This window comes from Haliaeetus leucocephalus, unplaced genomic scaffold (genome assembly GCF_000737465.1).
Source record: "Haliaeetus leucocephalus isolate CR32 unplaced genomic scaffold, Haliaeetus_leucocephalus-4.0 Scaffold848, whole genome shotgun sequence".
In the NCBI taxonomy this organism is placed as follows: Eukaryota; Metazoa; Chordata; class Aves; order Accipitriformes; family Accipitridae; genus Haliaeetus; species Haliaeetus leucocephalus.
This window is the reverse complement of record NW_010973284.1, coordinates 8,297,306-8,319,674: the sequence shown is the minus strand read 5'-3', so window position 1 is coordinate 8,319,674 and position 22,369 is coordinate 8,297,306. Positions and strand designations below refer to the sequence as shown.

The window sequence follows — 22,369 nt, the reverse complement described above, 5'->3', positions numbered from 1 at the left end:
ACCTCTGATGTGCATGACACATGAGTCCCGCTTGCGTTTTGTTGTCAGAATTCAGCCAGTTGAGTTGTTTTGTGGGCACCAGGTGCGACGTAGGAGTTCGTGTTTACTGTGGCTGACGTGTTTGTGGTGCGGCTGACTTCAGGGGGAGAACGGATTTCTGTTTTTAAACTGATATGAGGTGGCATTGTAAGCTTTTTTTTTTAATTTTTATTTTTAAATTTAAAACCCACCTGGGTTACTTAAGTTAAAAGGTGGGATTTGTTTAAAGATGGAAGCTTAATTAAAAAAATAAGCAAAATGCCCCTGATGTGCCTCGTAGTTAGGAAGCAGAAGGGCCACCATTTCAAAACAAAAACACAAACTAGGCAGTAAGTGGTGCTCTCTGTGCAGGCACAGCTTAAAAACCGTGTGTTATTCAGGATAGCAAACAGAACCCGGTTGTGATTTTGCTTGAAAATCTTTTGATTGTAATTGGATGAACACAGAGAGATATATACAAAGCATGTATGCTGTGTATACAACAAACTCCAGTTTTAAAGTGTATATGTTAGGAAGGGAATAAATATCTCATTTTGCACTGCCTCCCAAGGTGGAGGGAGGGAGGCAGGGATGGAGCCGGGAGAAAACAGAGGCAGTGGAAACAGCAGCAATATGTACGCTTGCCTGCCTGTCTCACATTAATGGAACAGCTTGCAAGGTCTACAGGGAATTTGCATTGGCTCTGTCACTGGTATTATTTAGTTCCTTATTTATTGCTAGTGGCTTGATTGTGCTGTATTTTCCCAGCAATGAAAGCTTTTAAAGATCATGTCTGACTCCTTTTGGACAGTGCTGTCCAATTTCTCTCTGCCTGCTACCAGCATGTTGAGACGATCCAAAAGGTAATCTAAGGATTTTGCGAGGAATTCTTACGATGTTTTTCTAAGCTACTTGTTTTAATACTGTTTAGGCTTGCTTTCTTCTTTTTTAAGAAATTAAATCATATTCCTGGTTTGTTAGGTATGATTTCTTCATTTCTTACTGATTTGTTATTGTATTCATTGTAAAAATCATGCTGTGCAGATCCACTGATCCTTCTTTTTTAAGGTATTTATTTAAATGCATTGTTCCTTACTTCTCATAGTATATGAATGTGATAAGGGGTTTGTTTCTACAAAATGATGGATAGATGCTTTACTGAGAACAAGCTGCTTTAGTATTTAAAGTAGCAAAACAGTATTATGATGATATAGGCAGCACTAGGCAGGGCTTGCAAATATTTTGACTTACAGTACTTACAGTCTTAGACCTATGCATAACCTTAAATTTTAAATCATTCTTAATACATTTAGCATTTTTTTTTCTTGGAGATGTAGATATGTTAACGTAGTAGTTAATAGGATGAGTGCTCATATTCACACTACTCTCTGGATTTTGATAAAATCACATTGAAGTGTGTGAACTAATAAATGGTATCAGATCTGATGCAGTACAGTGGTGTCCCTTCAAGACTGGGAAATATCAACATAATTATTGCTCGTCAGGTGCTCTGTGGAGCTTAACGTATGTAGCCTGAAAACTTACTGGTGAGTATGGTAGGTAGTTAATCCTGACTAAAGCAGTATATTCAGATTTATGAGTAAACGTTTGCAGCTAGTATCAGAATTTTTCAGCAGTTGATTTGTTAATACAGTTAAAAATCTATGTAAGACTCACAATATAAGCTTTGACGTAATTTTTAGGGTGAATTTTGTTCATCACTATCAGAAGTGATATTCAACTTTTTTAGGGGATTGTAGCTTCTACATAGTAATATATTGGGGGGGCTGTCTATTTCCTGCTATCGTTCCACATTTGTGGTTTAATTTTATCAGTTGTCTTCTGTGCTGACAGTGATTTTTAGAAATTTTACTGGCAATGAAGAAAGATTTTGTAAATAAATTTAGATCTTAATTGCAAAGAATTGTATTAGAGATGTTATTCTTTTCAAATACAAGCTTTGTTGTCTTTAGCCTGGTTTTTAAAGGAAAAGAGCTCCTTGAGATTCAGGTTGAGTGTTGATCTCTCTGCTCCCAGCAGTAACTTTCACACTCATTGAGCAGTTGCAGCAGTGGTTTGATGGAGGAACAGAAGTGGCAGAGATAGAGCTCAGTATTTCCTTACGTATTTCTTGAACTTGGCTGGGGAGAGGGAGGGGAGGCAAAGTATTGTCCTGTGCCTCCGTTTCCAAAGGGTAAGGTAGGTAGGACTTGGCTTTCAGGTGCTTCTTGGCCGCCAACCGGTGAGCGTGGAAGCAGCATGGTATAATGAGACTCAACTCACTGTGAGAGCGAGGTGAGACGGGCAGAGCCAGGAGCGAAGGAGTTGGGTTAGTGCAGGTGAGGGAGTGGGGCCTTTGGTGCAGGAGAGCACTGTTCTGTAAGAAAATAACCCGTGTTAGACCAGCAGCTTATGGAACAACTCGTTTATTGCTCCTGCTTGCAGAACTTTGTTTTTCTGAAGCTCATTCCATTCTAGACAGTGTTCAGCGTGCATAAAGATAGTATTTTGTGAAAATTCAACAGTCATGGACTTCTATACAGAGTGGACACCTGTGGTGTTTCTCATAACAAAAATAAACCGCCTTTATTTTTCAGTACCTTGTTAGTGTGCCATTTTGAATTTAAAATTAGACATCAAGGACAGAAACAATTTGAGAGCTACTGATAACGTTTCAGGTGCAATATTTTGTCAGAAAACTCCTACTCAAGATTTACAATTCCATTTATTTGTTAGTAGTTGTAGTACAAAAAGAAAGAAATTGATCTTTAAATCTGCTGCACATCTTAATGGAAAAGAGATGACTTTTTATTGATTTAATCACATAAATGAGTATTAGATATTTCAAAATGATCAAACAGCTCTATGAGGATTCATAGCAGAGAGCTGCTGCACGAAGTCATGTGGTGGAAATCCTATTTTGCACAGCATGGAAACCACAGCCTTCAGTCAGCCTTAGAAATGAAATATTTGAGCATGTGTGACAGTTTGCTGGGAATATCACCTTCTGCCATGCTCTGCTGGCGGCCTGCCAGCTCTTTGCCTACCATCTTGGGGGAGATGGGTAGGCAGGTTGGGCTGGTCTTACATGTATCGTGATAAATCGGCTAGTTCATACGATAGACTGTTATATTGTGATTCTTGCCAGGGCATTGATCCTGAGAACACGTATATAGTAACTTTGCTGCCAAATATCTGGACTATGAGAGAGGTCACTGTACATCTAGTGTGTTGCAGTGCTGGGACCTGGGTGTTTCTGTGTGTTAATGTTCTCAGGATCGTGGCATCTGGGCACTTGGAATGAAGTACCATATTATTAAATGAATAAATATTTTTCCATTTTAATTGGCCCCCTTTCAAAGTGTAATGTTCACTTCTTAGTAAACTTCTTATTTTTAAAAATTATGATTGCAATTTAAATTTCTTCTGTAACATTGCAATCTTGGGCATTTTTAGCAGCAGGGAATTTTTCGCTGTGTCAAATATTTGATACAATTTTCCTCTGATCTGTTTGTAAAACTTCTGTACGGTCCTACTGCATTTGTGATAGCTTGTGTGCTCTTAATTCTGGGCTTCTCCCCCTTCGATTTCTCTTAGTTTTTAATTTGTTTTAACATTGCAAGAATGGGTTACTAGTGGTATTCTGACTACTGTGCTGTGGCACATTTCTCTATAATGATGGCTTCTGATAACGTACTAAAAATCCTAAAGGGCTTCACTCCCATATGGCTTTTCCTACATTAGGAGGCAAATGGGAAGGAATCCTCTTTCTCCTTGGTACATTTTGTTGAAATGAGCTGTCTTGTGCAGCTGGTGGGATTCTCGCTGCAGCTAATGGTACTGTAAAAGTGAACCATCTGCTCCTCGGTCAAAGTGGCTGGATTGTTTCTTCTTGAGCATATTCCCGGAAGGATAGAGAAAGTCAAGAGCAAACTGTAAATACATAAGTTTGTCATGGGAGGGGTGACATAAACATAAATCAGATTTACCTGTCAAACTGGTTCTGTATAAATATTTTATGATTTTAAACTATAGAAGAAATATGAGGATTCCTTGGTTCAAAGGGCACATGGGGTTGGTATTCTAGTATCAGCTGTACTGAGGCATTACCTACTGAAATTGGATTATGGAAAGATAAAGCATCGTTCTGACATATTTAAATTAAATGCCTCTGTTTTTTAAATCCTTTTGTTTCTTTGCGCTTTGGGCGTATCTTGAATATACTCTTGCAGTTTGATGCTGTTAACAGCAGTGTAGAATTGTGCAAGTGGATGTTTGTTGGTCTTGAAAAACTGACTTAGAATGATGATTTCTAATGTTTCCTCACTTTTTGAGCAGTTTAATCCTGTCTGGGTGGAACAGGCTGTGACTATGGATTTTAATAATTTCACTTTTGTTTATTGACTTTCTTTTTGCAAAATTAAGACAGAGGAGGTTTGTGTATTGAAGTGACTTTGAAAGATAACTCTGGGGGATGACAAAGGTGGATTTCTGTTAGGAAGGACATGCTGGGTTTGTGTCCATGATTGCCATTGATGGTCTAATTCTCTTTCCTTTTTTTCCTTTCAGTGAAAGGGCATCAGTGATGCAGTAATTTGGTAATTTGTTGAAATCGCAGGAATTAACTATCCTTTAAGTAGCAAGACACCTTTAAAATCAGTGATTCTATGGAAATCATTGTATTTCATTATAAACAGTTCCTTGGTAGCTAAGAAAAATGCTCTTCATTATTGAAATATTAACAAACAATAAGAGAAACCACCTTTCACTGGGATGTAAACAATTGAGTGGGAAATGATCAGGTGGCCAAGAGCATGTAAATGGTGCTTTCTGATGCATGGGTGTATTCGTGCTGACTTTTAAGCTACCATAACAGGACTGTGTTAGACAGTGAGTCCATACATATATCCCTTCAAATGTATTCGGTGTCTTTTTTTATGCTGATTCATCTAGATTGACATTAAAAGCTGTGTGTGTCAGAAGGATGCCACCTCCTCCATATATACATTGTCACTTTGAAGAAAAACAATTAGTTTGACGCTAGCAGAATACTTACTTTTTTGTGGTAACATAAAGCTAGTCTTAAAAATGTGAGTCTATCCTATAATTAACTTTAAAGTGACAGCTGTCATGCCACACATTTCCTTGCTTAAATGAATAAAGTAAGAAATGTTTCCCTTATGTTGGGAAGGATGTGAAAGACCTGGAAATCTGATGCTTTTGATAATACTTAGCTCAATTTTTTTTTACCTAGCTCAGTGTATTAAATGGCCTCCTGACACTCCTAATTGGAGAGGAAATTTCATCCAAATTACTTTTGCTAGTATTTCAATATGGCCTTAGGACAAAAACACAGTTTCGGGGAGAAAAAATTTCTATCTTATCTTCTGAAAAGCTCTTTATGAGAATAGTCTTTTGGATTGTATGAAAACGTAATGGGTATTTTGCTCACTAATGGATGAATTTTGGGGAGCTCTCCATTACAGGGTATTTGTGCTACTGAAATACAGTGACAGAGACTGGTGCGCCATGAATGGAAGGAAGGTCCTCCTAATACCCCAAATAAGTGTAATGATTCAGGGAATACACCTTGATTGTTTGTACTTTCTAGTTTATTTGGGATTCTTTCTGTGTAAATCAGATTTTAAATTCATTTCGAATACTGTTGGCTGTTTCCCTGCTAGACTAAAACCCAGAGTGTCCTATAGGGTTAATACTGAAGTTTTAAGCCTTTAAAGCTTTTTGTTCAGATGGAAACTCTCTTGTTTGAACACTTGGCTATTGCCCAGGACAAACCAGTTTTTCAAGTCAGAACTTTTGTGGAGAGGAAACTTAGCAACGCGCAAATCGTGGACAATTTAATGAATTATTTGGATCCTTCTCATGAAGGAGGCTGCTGAATGTAAAATAATTTTACACTGATGTTTTAAGTGAGCAAAATGAAATATTGGGGAAAGAGACTGGTTTCAGAAGTGGTAGGAGGAGAAGAGGGATTCTTGACTTCACAGAGGACACTCAGATCAGATCAGTGCTACTATGGAAAGTGAGACAGAAAAAGTACATACTGGCATGTGTTTGGCCTGGAAATGTGCAGTTCTTGTGTTTAATTGAAGTCGACACATTTGGGTTTTGGAATTCTTACAAAGTCTGTGCATCGGCTTATTTCAACTGTTGTTTGTCTCTGACAAGTGAGTTTTAAATTCAGAGCGCCCATCATCTTAAAGCTCTGGGATGGACTTGTAGATATACCTGGTTCTGAGGAACCTTTGCCCGTGCCGTGATGTTACTCTTTGCAGGTCCTTGTTCTTCTTTGAAGAGGTGCTGGGTTGTGGTGAGGAGCAAACTGAGAGAGATGTTCTCCGGTGCACTTGGAATTCCCGTTACTTTAATGGCAGCTGAATGCTGATGTTAACAAGGAACGGTATATCGTAGGGCAAAATGTTTTTTATAAAAAGCAGACCTTATTTAAGGAACTGAGAGAGACAGTGTATGATGTCATCTTCCATCACCATACACCTACCACAAGACAAATGACTTAGTTTTCGGTCAGGTGCTGAGCGCTTAGTATTGACCACCGTCCCAGTTACCATATTGAGAAAGTATACATTCTTTCAAAGCATTAAGGAAAACACCTTTGAAGTGATTTGATTCTATGTATGTAAATTCTTATAATTTATTCCCTGAATAGTTTTGCCCAGCCCATAGCCCAATTTTTTTTCCTATTATTTTGAGCACTACAGAATAATACCTAAGTGCTCTTTAGAGGAGATTTGTAGATAAAATAATAAGCACTTCAGTAGTGAAATCTTATAGTTTATTCCAAGCCTTTTAAAAGTTTAAAGACAGACTGTTCTGGTGTGCTTGCTTTTGGTACTATGTTGGCTGAAGGTGGAAGGGTCCAGAGAATCAGGATTCAGAAGGGGAATGCTTACGAGTCCTGCACAGGGGAGTCCTTGTGCCAGATGTGAAATCCAAGCCACCTGATACCAGTCTCTCTTGGCTATCATTTTAGGCAATGCTGTGCAGTAAATTGGACATGTTTTGAGATTGTAAGCTTCATAAATTCTGATCTTTTCCACAAAAATGCCTCATTTGAGAAGTTGGGATTTGACTGTGATATTTTATATGACGACAAAGCTTAGTCATGTATTGAATATCTAAGCAAATGTTATGCTTACATAGTGGTATGATGCTTGCATTAGTCTCCCCATATCCATTACTGCCTGCTGTGTTTACATACTACTAAGCATATCACTTAAACTACTTCAGAATTAATAGGAGATGTAAATGTCACTTCACTTGTTTTATTTGATGCTGAAGCAGTTACTTTTGGTATCATAAGACACTGTCAGTGAGCATGTACTAGAGGAGAGCTGCTGCGACTCAAAGCCTCTGTAGATTAAAATGTTCTTCAAGCACATATGAGAACAGTCTTTCCCTGAATCTTTGATCTCTAAGGAAACTAGCTTGAATCATGCGGTGGCATTTGAAATTACTTATTTCCAGCATATTGTATGTTTTCCTGTCCTGTAATTTTTGTTCCAGTCTTGATTGCATGGTAAATTGGTATGTTAAAATTAGCAGACTTAATTTAAATTAAGCATGATTGCTATGGAATTTGAAGACCTGACTTTCTGTAAGTGTTTGCATTTGTCTTCCTCTGTGTCTTCATTCTTGTACTTTCTGCAATTTTCATGGGTCTCATTTGGTTTCATGCTGGCCATGCTGGTTTCAGACTTTGTGGTAGAACAGAACTGGTACGGTGAGAAAGTTGGGATATGACAATATCCAGCTCCCAGAAATGTATTTTACAGCAATCTTTTACTTATACAGAAATAGGCTAATTTTATTTAACAGTCCTATATTTCCTTGATTTGTCTCAGAGAAAATTTGGGCCATGTTTGCCTGTGCTTGTGAGTTTGTGCTAAAGTTTGTTACACAGCTTTTGTAAAAATAATACTTACCTGTTTCTAGTTCCTTTAATTAGGAATAAGTACATAAAGCGTTCAAAAAGCTTTTAGTGGTTTCTTCATTTGCATTCTGATCCAATTTTAGAAGAGGTACATTTATTATTTTACTATTATTGTTTTTTTAAATAGCTGTGTAAATTATGGCTCTGTGATTTTACTAGGATGTAGTTTTTTCCTAATTTCTTTTATGATTCATTTTTGCCATCACTGCTACCATCCATTTATTTTTGATACATTCATGTATTTGTACTTACGGCTTTCCACCATCTTGCTGTAAGTGGAATTGATTTTTAGGTTAATCTTCAGCCTTCTTAAGTGGAATAGTGTTTAAAACAAGGATACTTTCTTAGGCGATGGCAGAACTGCTTTACCCTTTGACATGTACTGCAGCAAGCTTTACCTCTCAGCTTGTGGCTTTTAATGTTTGTGTTTTTCTTCTGCTTAGTTTGTGAATGATTGTTTCAGCTTGGAGCTGCTAAAATTTCAAAACTCTGTGTGTGTGTGTGTATCTATTTGTAGTATGTGTTAGTATAGTTATTAAACTGGAATGGCCATCCTTGCATGAAAAATTGATAGCTATTGGATAATGAACATTTGGCTCAGACAGCAAGTAAGGCTTTACACAAAAGAATGAGGTTTAACATGTAATCAGGCTTGATTGTTCCAGAAACTTAGCCTTGCTGGAGATCTGAGGGCTGCTCTTTGTGCCAGGGTGGGATCCGTACCCTTGGCCTCCCCCTCTTCTGCTGCCTTTTGTGGTTTCATTGCTCCATTAATTTGAAATGCCTTCTACAGGTATATTTTCTTATTATTTTAAAGTAGGCTGCTTATTTGATCTGAAATACACTGCAATATAGTTATCTAATGTATTTTTGTGAGTCATTTGTTCATGTCTTGTAAGTTTGTTGTTTTTATCTGAGACAACGGTTTATCGACAGACCTGCCTCCCTAAATGAGTAAGGGCCAAATAACTGAATACTTGATTTGCAACAGTGTAGTATATATCTCTACATGAATTTGTACCACTTTTGCTGAGCATTTTCAGTGTCCACAGAACTCCAGCTCCTGTGTGTCAACTTCTTTGACATTTAGAGCCAACTCTTATCTGCGTATCCTTTTTCCCTCTCTGCCATTCAATGAGGTTATTGATTAGAAGGGTCCCAAGTAGCCTTTTTTTTTGCAAAGCTGAAGGGAGCAACCTGAGCATATTCTCTCTCAGTATCTGTTTTGGATTAAAGCAGCACGCCAGCACGCATGTCTCGCCTTTATCTTGCTTTGGTTGGGAACAGCTCTGCTCAGCCCCTTTTGAGTCCAGACGGGTAAAGCACAGTACGTTCCTTTCTAAGACAGCTTAGTCCTGGACAAACGTCAAAAGTTTTGTAGCTTACTTGCTGAGATTACGGTTTTGTTAAGCCTGGATATTTTCCTAATATGTCCATTAGACTATTATCAGCCTACCTTAGCACTCTCATGCATTGCTTGTATTTTTTAGAGATAAAAATTTTTTAGGATTTTTCTCCCATCTTTGTGTGTGCAAACATGAGTGGCAAATTGTTTTCAGTGCTTCTGTTTGAAGGCCTTTGGAGGCTGAAGGTTTGTCTGTGTATGCCTACGTACACATGTTTTAAGACTTTCACAGGAAAGTGATTTTGCCCCTCTGGAAAAAATGAACCTTTCTTCATTGGACTGTCCTTAGAAGCAACCCGTCCTTATTAAGAAATGTTGCTAAGTTGATGCTGATTTGGGGTTTTTTTTTGTTTGTTTTGTTTTGGTTTGGGGTTTTTTTGTAAGAAGCTGCTAAGAGTTGGGAAACGTTATTGCTTTAGAATTTTCATTGTATAATGAAAATACAAAGTACACTCTCGCCTTTTAGTTTAGAAGCAAAAGTATAAATTTAAAGTATCATTACAAAGTAGGCAGATTGAGACTGAGGCTTTGATTTTCTGGATCTACATCATTATCTACTATGCTTTGCGTAGGGGATGAACTTGTAAATTGTTTACCTATTCAATAAATATTTTTTTTTTATACTGAAGCTCTGCAAAATTCAAAAAGGGAGACTTGCAGTCCCAGTGTGATAAAAGAACATGGTTCTCATAGCAGGCAATGGTTGGAGCGATGCATGGGTCAGAAAGGTACGAAGGATGAAGGAGTCGATGAACCAGTGGTGCAAAGCACAATTATATATGTTGCAGCTTACCTTGATGGATTTTTTTTTAAAGGTCAGATATTTTGGTGCCTTTAGCTTCTAAGATAAATCCAAAGTATCTGGGAAGCCTTTCTGTCAAAAGCCACGTAGAACTGAAAAATTGAGGGATGATGATTTTACCCAAAGCCACCTGGAATGGTGAGGAATTGGTTGTAGATGAGGACTTGGGGAGTGGATTTATTGACTAACAACTTACTCTCCCTGGTGTCTGCTCTTCTTGCATGTTTGTCCAGATGCAGTGCCATGTTCTGTTCAGGCTTTTCTGTACTCTAGTGGATTGGAAAGAGCTTGCAAGTTAAATGTGCCAGATGGTTCTTAGCAAAGTTGATACTGTCCATCTTGCCCCTTTGAGAGCTGAGGATGGCAATAAGTAAAGCTCATCTGCTAAGCAGCAGTAGTACCAGGGATGGAAGCATGGCCCAGCACTTGTTAGCTGAAGAGTTTGCCTAAAAGCCAAAGTACGACTGTAGTTCCAGCTAGTATGAAAGCATAACATAAGCATAAAATTCTGCCAAGCAGGCACAAAACCTGAAGCTCTTCAGTAGGGTTGTTATTGTTAATCTCCATAGTTGGAAAGATGAGTCTCGCCAACAGGGCAAAACCGTTCCAGTGGAGCTGAGGAGAGCACAAGGCCTCTCCACCTCTCTGCCTCTTCCAAACTACAGTTTGGGAATAGTCAGCTCCAGCAGCAGGGGTTCCTCGGTGCGAACCAGCGGTGCTGCTGGCTGGGGAGATTTGCTTTCCACCTATCTGCTAAGCCTATTCAGCTTGGGGTCTGCTGAACCACACGTATGTCTACATTCACTTTTTTGGAGGGAGGGCAACATTCAGAGGTGGATATGTATCTCTCTCTATATAAAAAATTTTAATTTTTTTTTTCCATTTCCCGTGCTCTCTCTGTACTAGGGTTTCCTTAGAGTAGTGTCTGTGCTGGCATTTGCCCTACCCGGCAATAATTTAAGACTGATCAGACCTGACGATTCATATGAACTAGAGGAATAGCTTTTTGATTCCATCGAGTTGTGAAAAATCTATGTAGTTACAAAGGTATCGTTGGCACATCATCTTTTATGAGCTTCTATATAATCTATTGAAAAGTTTTTAGCTGTGAATCATCACTAGAAAATAAACCCTGGATGCTGTTTTTTTAGGGAAAAGATTACTTTTTGATTTGAGTATTTGACACAGGAAAAATGTACATTTTATCACCCATGTGTATTGATTTTGTTGCTCTAACCTTCAGAATATGTATTTTTAAAATTTGGCAAAAAATTCAGTTGCAAACATCTTAGTCCCATTTACATTCATAATGCTCCCACTGTGGTTATTACTCTGCTGTATGACTGTGTGAAAATCTGTGCTCTGTGCAGAAAAGGCAACTCCATTGATACAGTCTGATTTGGAGATTATTTCTACAACAATGTATTGTTAGAATAGCTTTTAAATTAGATACGTAATTTATCCTCACACTGAAGTTTGAAACTGCAATTAGCTGATAAAGAGCTAATTGTAACATTTTTTGATTCTTAAACTAAGAAAATGCTCTGAAACAAAATTAAGAGAACTGTTCATGTTGTGTGCTACAAAGCAACTGAGTGACTTTTCCTGTTATTTTATACAAGATTTATTTTAACCCCCCTCACTTTTGAATCTTGGAAAACCGTTTCTTTTCATTTTCAGCTCATATGCTTAGTTTTCTGGATGCATCTTTGGGGAGAGTGTTTAGAATGGGTTTGTTATATTACACACCTGTATATAATTGTAGGCTACATGGTTAAAAGATTTGAAACAATATAAAATCGTTTTGTCATTTCATTCTTGAATTTGTTTGCTTGGATTTTTTGGAGGAAAAAAATGTGATAAACTATCTTCCGTGAGAATTGCCGAGTAGAGACTTATTTAAAAAGCAGTTATGCTACATGAAGCATTTAATAATAGAGTTGGAGGAAATGGGAAATGAAAGTATGCAGTTATGCTTAGTTTTCATTAAATCATCCTTTCACACTTTGTGATGTAACTTCATGGCAGTATAATGCATAACACAACTGAAGCAGGAGACAGTAATGCTTGAGGAGGTCGGTGTATGTTTTCTCCCATTAAATAGTATCTATATTTATTCTGGGGTGTCTCTTCCATAATCAGAGATTTTTTTTCTTACTTTTTTTCTTTTCATATAAGAACAGAGATAGGTTTGGAGAGTATCTGGGAGGGAGGAATATTTTGGAATAAAGTGGCTTGATTTAGTTGAGAATGGCTGTACCAGTCATTGTAATTTGTTGTGACATTTCATTTTGTTTGGCTTTGCAGAGTTGTTCCTATGTTGTTAATAATGCAGAAGGTCTGGACTATACAGTGTGGTGTAAGCAGGTGTGCACCAGCCTCAAACATTAGGCAAATTAGACATAAATTTGGTGTTAACTGGCAATTTTATCCTTTTCTTTTGTAATTTCTTAGCTTGAGGTGATGCTGCTTCTTCAATTTGAGCTCTAAATGAAGTAGAAGGGTTTATCTAACATATAGCTTGTTTTAGATGAAAGGAAAATGGTCTTTCATGCAATAAGTTAATTCCTAAGTACCAAGATGTTAATTTTCCTTAAAACAAAAGAACCAGTCTACATCCAGCTTACCACATGCTTTGTAAGTCTTGCATTGCTCAACTCCTTGTTCACTTCAGTTAGTGTGTTTGTTAGCATGCTGAAATGTGTGGCATTATGAAAAAAAGATGTTTTTTACCCCCCCCGTGTTCTCTTTGGATATCTGTACAGAAGTGCAGCCCATACTTCACAAGCTGACTACACCTTTTATCTCCATGCTTCTTGTCTCACAGTATTCACATCTTTCCACAGTCATCTGCACAGGGACTCTAATTTACTGGTACCAGCATGAAGCGTGGGAACACCCCTTAACATCTTACTTTTAATACAGAAGGGAAAGGCTTCGACCATACCGGCAGGACTTTTCTCTTGTTTCATGGCAAAGTGAAGTCGTCTTCACTTTCCAGGAAGACTTTCTTGTACCTCTTAGATGACTGTGCAAAATTTCTTCCTCTGAAGCAGCTCATATATTGCACATATCTGGATTAATATGAAATAGGCATTAAAAAAAAAAAAAAAGGAGGGAGGGGGATGAAGCTTTTCATCCCACGTGGTACAAACACCCATTAACACAGAGTGAGTCTGCAGCAGCCTGGTACAACTGCCACCTACAGCAAGCTGGAAAACTTGGAGCATATCGTCCAGTTTTAAAAAAAAACTTACTTGTCCAGTTTATTTCCTCCCATTAGCTTCAAAATAAGGAACAACACAAATTTGAGAAGAGCCTGGCTTGTTGAACAACTTGCAACTGTTTCTGTGGTTGTAGTCATCATGGTTGTAGTAACTAGTCCATGCAAGTCATGCAAATCTTCTTGTGGAAGAGGATGCGGCACTCATGCAGTCGGTTTTCATTATTTTTCTTTAAGGCTAAATTCCTTTAGGTTCGAGAGTTCAATCCTATTTGAAATTCTTACATAAGATGGGGGAAGCAGCAATACTGTAACCCAGTCTCAAGGTCATGGGAGCTGGGGTTTGAACTTATAAAGGAATGGATGGCAGGGAAAGACTATCGAGAGATGCACTGGAGAAAGAATCCTTAGTTGTTTAGTCTGGACAAGGTAACCAGGAATGGATCCAAATTAAGGATGCTTCTGGGACTTAATGACAGGAAATATATGCTGTTTTCCTGGGTGACACTGGGAAGAGGATAGTTCTGTGTCTGTGGTAATGGACAATCTGTCTGCGATCTTTAAGAAGTTGCTTTTTGGACTTGTGCTTCCATCCTTTAAGTCTTAAGTGAGCGTAACTCTATTTCCTTGAGAGAAAAGGAGGAGTGTTTATTGTAGGAATGTGCAAACCACTAAACCTACACCATGAATAATAACACTTTTTTTTCCCAGTTATTCTAGGATGAATAACTTTTAAACTATTCTTGAACGTGAAAAAAAAAAATCAGTTGAACCAGATGCTTTCTTATTCTTATCTATTTTAGAGAACTAATTATCCCTGTTGTTGGTAGTGCTAAAGCTTACAAAATTGCTTCCATCTTTGAATTACTATAATTAAGACAATAACTTCCACATCTAGTTAACATTGCTGCGCAGCTGGTGCATTCATTGACATGCAGATTTTGGATTTTGTAAATTTTCTGCCATTGTGAATAAAAATTTTAAATACTTATTTTCACTTCCAAAATGTCTGTTTCTCATAAAGAAGTTTTTGTAAAGCAAATCAACTGAAACCAAACTCCTGTAACATTAGACGAGAATCTAGCAAAGTTTGGTTAGGTGATAGGACATTTTAGGAAAATATGTAACCACGGATAGGTTTTGTAGGTATGATTGCTCTGAATTTTGGATCCCGTTTCATAGAGATTTGGGCTTACTGAATTAAATGTCAAATCTGGAACAAGTCTGATGTTGGGCTTCTGAAATGTTATTTTGAAAGGAGTTATTAGTTAATGCAAGAGTTAATCTGGCACTCTGACAACCTGAAGTGGTTTACAAAACTAAAACTCTGTAATTAAAGATCACTAATATGAATAAAATGCATTAATGATTACTAACCAAAATGTGATTTAAGCTATAACTTTTCTGTACATCTTTTTACTTCAAGTTGATTTCTGTCAAAGTCTGTGGGAAGACTCGTGCAATCGGTGCTAATCTTGTTTACTTGTATATTCAGCAGCTTCAACTACGAGAAATTTTTCAAGGCCTATAAATTTAGATAGATTTTGAGCAACTTCCTTATCATTATTCATTCCTAATAACCAGCAACGCTATGAAATTACCTGATATTGGTGGCTGGTTTTTTATTTTTAAATTGTTTTTCTGTGGCCCTTGCTTTCATTACATGAATGCCTCATGGACTTTAATCAGTTTTGCTCAGTAAGTTAGAGATGTCCCCTGAGTAAAGTGCTAAAATGAAGAATCAAATATTGATTCATGCTGAAACTGAAACATTGATTTCTTTTTCAGACTGAAAATGCATATGAAACAGGGGGTACTAATGGTGCTCATTTTAGAGGCTCGACATGGAATTGTCTGTTGGTGCATAGGAGAAGGTTTGTTAGAGCGTAGTTGAAGAGCACCCGGGCTGCGAGCAGCTCGCAGGTACGCTACCAAATGTTCTCATAAATATTTCTGGCCAAGGGTGCTGGCTCCAGGGCGCATATCAGTGGGTCCAAAACCAGTGTCCAGTTACCAGACCCACGTCCGATGTCCTGCAGTGTTCAGTTTCAAGAATGCACTGGGAACGCTTCAGTACATGTAACAAATGTTATTTTTACTGCAGGCAGAGCAGTTAAGTCTAGAAATAGTAAAAGCTCTATATCCATAGTGATGGCAAAGGCATTGTTTCAAATATTTCTATATAAACTCTCCATTTTGCTGTGTGTGTTCCGAATTAAGTCCAGTTGCTCTCGTGCTCTCACGGGTTTCTAGACGTGGGTTTGGCAGCGTGGGTGTGGGACCTCGGTGGCACGGGAGGGCAGGGGGTGGCAGCAGGGGTATTGGCGTGTTGACAGCCCTCCAAAGCACTCTGCTGGCTGGAGCTCAACCCTGCAGCTTCGGGCAGTGCAGAAACTCTGCGCTATTAAAATTGTGTTTTGCCTAAACTGGAAGACCTGGAGGGTATTTGTTCCCTGAAATTATGAAGTGGGATCTGAGAAAAAAAGGTTAACAAGACCCATACCAAATTGTGAGAGGAAAGGAGGGTCAGGGTAAGGCTCGCCTTGCATTTAATGAAAATAGCAAAACTTTGGCTTATAAACAAATAATAATGCTTGGAATCTCACTGGACTGGTTAAGAACTTTATTTTTTCTAGTTAAAATACTCAGAGATATATAGGTAACCTTTTCCCTTTCTACTTTCTCCTTCTTCTCTGGTTGTGTTATGTAGATTGAATTATTCTTAGGGCAAGGAAACATATAGTATTGTTTGGAGAATTTGTGATCAGTAACAAACAATAATTAATGCAATTTAAAGGATTAATAATATGGTCTGTCATCATCATTGGCCTTGTAGCTCAGTATTGAGCCCAGTACCATCTGTCTGGCTGAAGTGCATCTTCTAGGAAATAATTTTTTCTTCATTTGAACTGTTACTGCCAACATTTAAGTTGACTAGTTTGAATTTCTTTGGCACAAAGCCCTGGTTAAAGCCAGCTGTGCTTTTTTCATATTTAGCTCTTCTTCTTTAGGAGGTACTCAAATGCTATTGTAGTGACTTCTTGGGGCAGGTCGCCCAACTGAAGGCTTCATGTTACCTCTTCCCTTCCCCCCCTTTTTTGTATTTTTGTGACTACCAGAACTTCCTCACTCTTGTTCTGTAGTTTCTCTGGGATTCCAAGACCTATTAAAAGTTTTGTGTATATATCCAGAGAGCTCTCTTCAACCAGTAGAGAGTATGATTGTATTTGTCTGTATATTTTTCTCATCATATAACATGGATTCAAGAAATCAGAAATTCTGGTTTTAGCCTCTGTGTTTAAGCTTTGCCTTATTGCCAACACACATGGTTCATAGAAGTGGCTAAACAGACCTAAATGGTGTTCCCCCTTCCCAGCTTAAAGATCCAGGGAAATGGAAAGTTATTCAATTTTGAGGGCGTAAAGAGAATAATGTTTTATTCCTAACTTGGGGCTAGGCTTTCACTCCAAGCTATTCCGTCCTCTGGGTACACTGGTGTAAATCTGACCTATTTTAAGGGGTCTCAGCTGTGCTTGTTCTCCAGCCACTTAACCCTTCCTCTTTTGGTTCCTTATCTTTGCAAATACAGGCAGAGAAAATGGGTTTGTAAAGCTCGGTTCAATTTGGCAAACGTGGGCAAGCAGTTAAAAAGCTCTGAATTTGGGACAGTTCATGTTCCCTGTTATGCTGTGATTTAAATATACCAAGTTTCCATAGCCAGCTCCAGTCATCGCTGTGGTAAAGTATATTTTAGGAACTCTCTTTAGCAAAGGGATATGACCATAGAGGATAGGGGTCTGTTTTCTCATTGCACTAGTGTTTTATATTGAGCAAGATCTTAAATTCTTACATTACAAACCCAGGAATTTTTTATTTCTTGCATAGTAATATATATTATATTAGAATACTCAGGACTTCTGTGTTATGAGATAGATTTTCTAGTAATATAAACATAATGATTATCTGGTATTAATGTTAGAATTGAGTATTCTGGTTTTTTTCAAGAGTTACTGGAATAGAGTAACTGAAAACATTAAAAAAAAAAACAATCCATGAACAGATTTTAAGCTTCTTAAAATCAGACTGTTAGTTTTTCCATATGATGTACACAATGGCAATCAGTTTTTGGATGGACTGTTGTTGAATAATACATGACTGTAAATGGAGATTGTATGGAATCAGTTGGATAATTTTGAGGAATGCTTTAAGTACACTAAAGAGCCTGAATAGCAGTTAATGGTGCTTCAACTTTATTACTGTTTATTATAGTTGGCAGTTCAGTTGTATTTTTTTCTGCATCGAGTTCTCTAGTTTCCTATAGAACAGCAATTAAAAAGCTTACAAATAATAATAGTCAGATGCACTGTATCCTGTGGCAGCAAAATAGTTTTGCATTAAATTGTAGTTCTTGGCAGTCTGAGCGTGTTTATTGTTGGGCAGCTCCAGAAGATCAGCCGGTGCAGGAAGGACCGAGGCGGACGTCAGCATTCGGAGCTCTGCGAGCAAACAGGCTTTGCATGCGCCTGCAGTAACCCAACATGGAGCTTCACAGGACACCTCCAGAGCTGGGCCAGTGAGCTCCTTGTTCAGCCTCTGCTTAGCTTTCCCTGCTCCTGTCTATTTTCCCACTCCCTATCAAGACCAATATTTTAGTTACCTGTTTTAAGAACTGCTGAAGTAAGCAGAAATGTTTCTGCCATCTAGAAAGCAAATTAGAGGTACAATGAATAAACGTACATATCTTTAATACTTGGTCGGTTGTGAGATTTTGCTGTGAACTTGGACTGTTAATGCTGTTTAAACAACAGGGAAAAGTGGTGATCTGAAAGAGATTTAAATACCTAGTTGCTCTTGTTCATAGCTCCCATGATTTAAAAATGTTCCTCTTTCCCATTACAATTACTTCTATCATCTTTAAAGCTAAATGTTTGCTACTAGCAAGCACAGGCTGGGAAGTAAATGGAGGAACACATCATTCTCTTCATTTGGCGAAGTTCTGAAACTCCAGTGGGGAAAAAAATAAATCTGAGCAGCCTCATACAGAAGCGTCGCTTTCTTTGCTGGAATAAAGTCATGGCAGTGAGTGGAGTTGCTTCGGCAGGGGGCTTGTCTGAAACTCGCTTTGCAGTTTTCTATCGATATTGCCACACGTGTTTGCAAAGATTCTTGAATCTCAGGTTTTATTAGTAATACTGCTTATCTGCTGAATTGTGCTAACACTTTGCTTCATAATTTTAACTCTGCTCTAAGGAATATGCTCTGGTTTATTATAGTAATAGCCAATAATTGTAATAGATTTATTTGCTAGGTTGGATATTGGTAAGAATATCTGAAGCACTCTGGGGTATTTTACAGTTTTCTGCTTTTTGTGTGATTCGTAAAGCACGTGTTGCACATATTTGGTAGATCAGGAATGTGTTGTCAGGTATTTCTAGTGGCCTGTGCAGCATGAGATACAGTTTTTATATTGCTTCTAGCGTATTAAAACACTTGTTGCTGACAAAGTGCCTTTTGGCCCTGTATGTTTATTTCTTTGCAGGGTCACTACTGAGATTGAGAAAGTGAGGAAACACTGACCTAAATACTGAGAGATTCCTCCCTAGCTGAAAGACATTCCGCAGAATCTGCTTTCAGGTGCTTTTGTTCATCTGACCATGCCTTATCATTTATCTCTCTCTTTCAGCTGTCGGACAAGCAACAGAAAGAGTTTGATCGTAACATCCAGCACGTCTCCAACTCTCCCGCGGCCACATTCCCCTCTTCATGGACATGCAGGTAATTCCCTAAGACTGCTTTACCTGGGAATCATTAGGAAAAATGTCAGTGTTCTTTGTAGTGAGTTGGAACATACTGATACTCTACATCAAAATATGCTCTTTGAAACTTATTCTGACTTAGTTTTTCATCTTTTCTAAATTGTAAGAGGGTCCTGATAGTTTCAGAATAAATGTTTTATCTCATCTGCTCTGCACTGTCTAGTTTGCTACCATATCCATCCTCCACTCTTTCTGCAGGATTCAGTCCTCTTACGTCCTGCAAAAGAACCTGAGATAGAGAACAAAGTAAAATAAAATAAAATAAATACATCTAAGTAAATATCTTGCTTTGAGTCTCCTAGCATGGTGAATTTGTGCCGGTGATTTAACTGCAGTTCTCATGAGAAGAAACATCCTCCTTGTTTCTGTATGCCTCCAGCAGCCTGTCAGCTGTGCAGTGTGCCATCTTACGGTCTCTATCTGCTACTTAGAGCAACATGAGGTGTTGAGGACTCTTTTCTTTTTTTATATTACTGCCAGTTTTACCATGGCAGCAACTGGGAAATGCTCATTTCAGAGCAAATGGGCAACTGCTTGTTAGTCATCGAGGTGAAGTGTGTGGAGATGTTCTTTCTATAGAAAAAGAAAGAGTGATTGTTCAGCCTACAGTAACCACGGATTTTCAGAAAGGGTCACGCATGCAGATTCAACAGCTTGCCTGAACAGCATGTTTTCTTGATGCTTTTATTGCTGAGGGAGGTAGGTGATGTGTGACTACGTTGTTTTTGATATTTCAAAATGCCAGAGAAGATGGTTGGACTTCAGGTATGGCCCTAATGGGCACCAGTCAGTAGCATGAAACAGCTTGCATTTGTTGCACATCATCCACGGTGGAGCCTGTCTGGAAGCACATCACTGTTGCACGTAAGACAAGTAACTGTTGTTTTCATTACAGTCAGACTTTCCTCCTCCTACATGGCAGTATGTTCTGTAAATACTTTCTGGAGATTCAAACTAAGGAAATGCTGAGAAAGAACAGCAAATTCATAGTAGCTCACCTAGAAGGAGCCATCTGCTTCTGTTTCTGGAGCACTGCATTTCGAGAGGTGACATCCAGCCTGTTGAAAGGAAAAAGAAGACCAAAGTTATTGTTCAGGGATGATCATAAAAGCCTCAACAACTCTAAGTTTTCATAAAAATCTGACATATTTCTTTGGGATGCTGTAAAGGCCAGTCATGGAAGGCTAGGATGTTACTTTAATGACATTGGGGTTTTTTTTATATGACCCATGATTTTCAAATTAAAATGTTAACAGTATCTTAAAAGTGGTATATTAAAACCATTTTCTTTTTGCTTCAGAATCTCAGATAAAATGCAGGGCCAAAAATTTGCATAGGGCAATTCCCTTTCACTTCAAACGCCTTGGTTCTGTTGTATGTGATTATGATAGTGATAGCTTTGTAAAATTTGGTTTCAACAAGGCATTTTTCTGGGTAGAGTTTCTCCACTTAGTTACATTGTGCTCTTTACTTTGTTCTTAGAGTTGATATATATGTTGGATTTACCAAACTCTAAATTAGCTGTACAAGCATTTAACTGAAGTGACAGAGAAAGATGCTCCTCAGAATATGAAAGAAATGTCCTTGCTTGGCAGATTGCAACAAGATGTTGACATGATCATTGCTTGGAAAACAAATGCAGAAATGTTCACAATAGAAACATTTATATTTTCTTTTCTTTTTATTTGCTTTTCTTCTCTGACTATTTAAAAAATGAAAAATTGCTCTTGGTGGTTTTGATGCTGTCTCAGGCTTTTACAAGCTTATCTTGTTTTAGAAGTATGCGAGTGTCTTCTAGAAACAAGAGTAACTAATCAGTGGTGTGCCATCTTTCTTTAGCAATAATTGTCAAATATTGCCATTTTTTGTTCTGATGTTGCATGTGGAATTTAGAACTATTAATTGGAAAGGACATTCTTTGTGACCTCCAAGAGTAGCCGGTAGAGCATAGGAAGATAAATTACTTGTAATTTAAGTTCTCTACCAGTACTATATTTAGGAGTCTTCCCTGGGAAAAATAATTTATTCAAGAGAGAAAAGTGGGTGAAATTTAGAGTAGAGTCACAAATATTTTCTTAAGAAATATCATATATGAGATGTGAATTTGAGAACAGGCTGTGATATTTGTTTGGTATTTGAATAGAATCTATGAATCTGTTTGTTCAGGCACATACACTGATAAGTTGCTAAGAAATGCTGGAGCCTCTCCCTGGCCTCTTTTGTCTTGAACACGCTCTTCTTGATGCCCATTCTGAACCTCTCTTATGAATCAAAGGAACAGCAAGCATGCAGAGAAGTCAGGGACACTTTCTAACACGTTTCTGTTCACTCTTGATGTCAAGTCCTATATGGCACTAGCCTCAGGAGTTATTCTTCTGTATGTAATGTGAAAGTCAGTGGGTGTGGTATAGCACAGTTGACTGTCTGTCAGGCAAACCTACCTCCTAGTGAACACTGATCCAGGCAGATACACTTACTATCTGAAACAGCATCCAATAAGATGCCAGGCAATTTCATATGCCAGATTATTTCATATGAAATAACGCTTTCCAAAATAAGCTGGGACCTTGGGATAGAGAGCTACAGCTTGTTAACTTCATGGGAAAGTCACTCTGCTTGTTTACTCTCCCAAACTTGAAATGCTTAGTTTTAGGAATAACAGGTTTGAAAATTTGCCCTTTATTCTAAATTATTTTTCTTTCAAAATCAGAGGAAAAAAGATATACACATATGTTCCTTACATTTGTTTGTATTTCTTTGAATTAAGTTTTTAAAAAATGAAAATAACAGAGAGATTACATCATGAGGTTGATTACTAAGTTACCATTAGATTATATTTTAAAATGAAAAGCTTAAAGTCAATCAAAGAAGCAACATCATCTTTATAATTCAGTAGGAAGGAGATAGGTTCTTACTGCTGGATAATTGAAGTTCAGGCTATTTTAAAATTTACTTTCCACAACTGTAAGGTAGCCAGGTTGCTCACTGGCTTCCAGTGGAGACGCTTGTCACGACTGGGACCTTTGTCCTGCTCCCATCTGTAATGGCAGGTGGAGGGAGCTGCTCGCAGGCAGCAGTGTGGTACTGAATTAAATTATTCTGCTCTTACACTGAAAGTTCAGTTCCACCTTCT

The 22,369-nt window shown here is 38.0% G+C and overlaps 1 protein-coding gene across 6 annotated transcripts in view; it reads left to right on the top strand.

Annotated features, from left to right (window-relative positions):
- MAST2 (microtubule associated serine/threonine kinase 2) overlaps positions 1-22,369 on the top strand; it is a 178,148-nt gene that overhangs the window by 86,598 nt on the left and 69,181 nt on the right. For 5 of the 6 annotated variants that reach the window (XM_010582445.1, XM_010582442.1, XM_010582441.1 and 2 more), the window contains one exon: positions 19,104-19,195. In XM_010582445.1, coding sequence (XP_010580747.1) covers positions 19,104-19,195 — 92 coding nt within the window. Of the gene's footprint in view, positions 1-10,053; positions 10,124-19,103; positions 19,196-22,369 lie in introns of those variants that run through there. The other variant, XM_010582446.1, reaches the window with a different exon arrangement.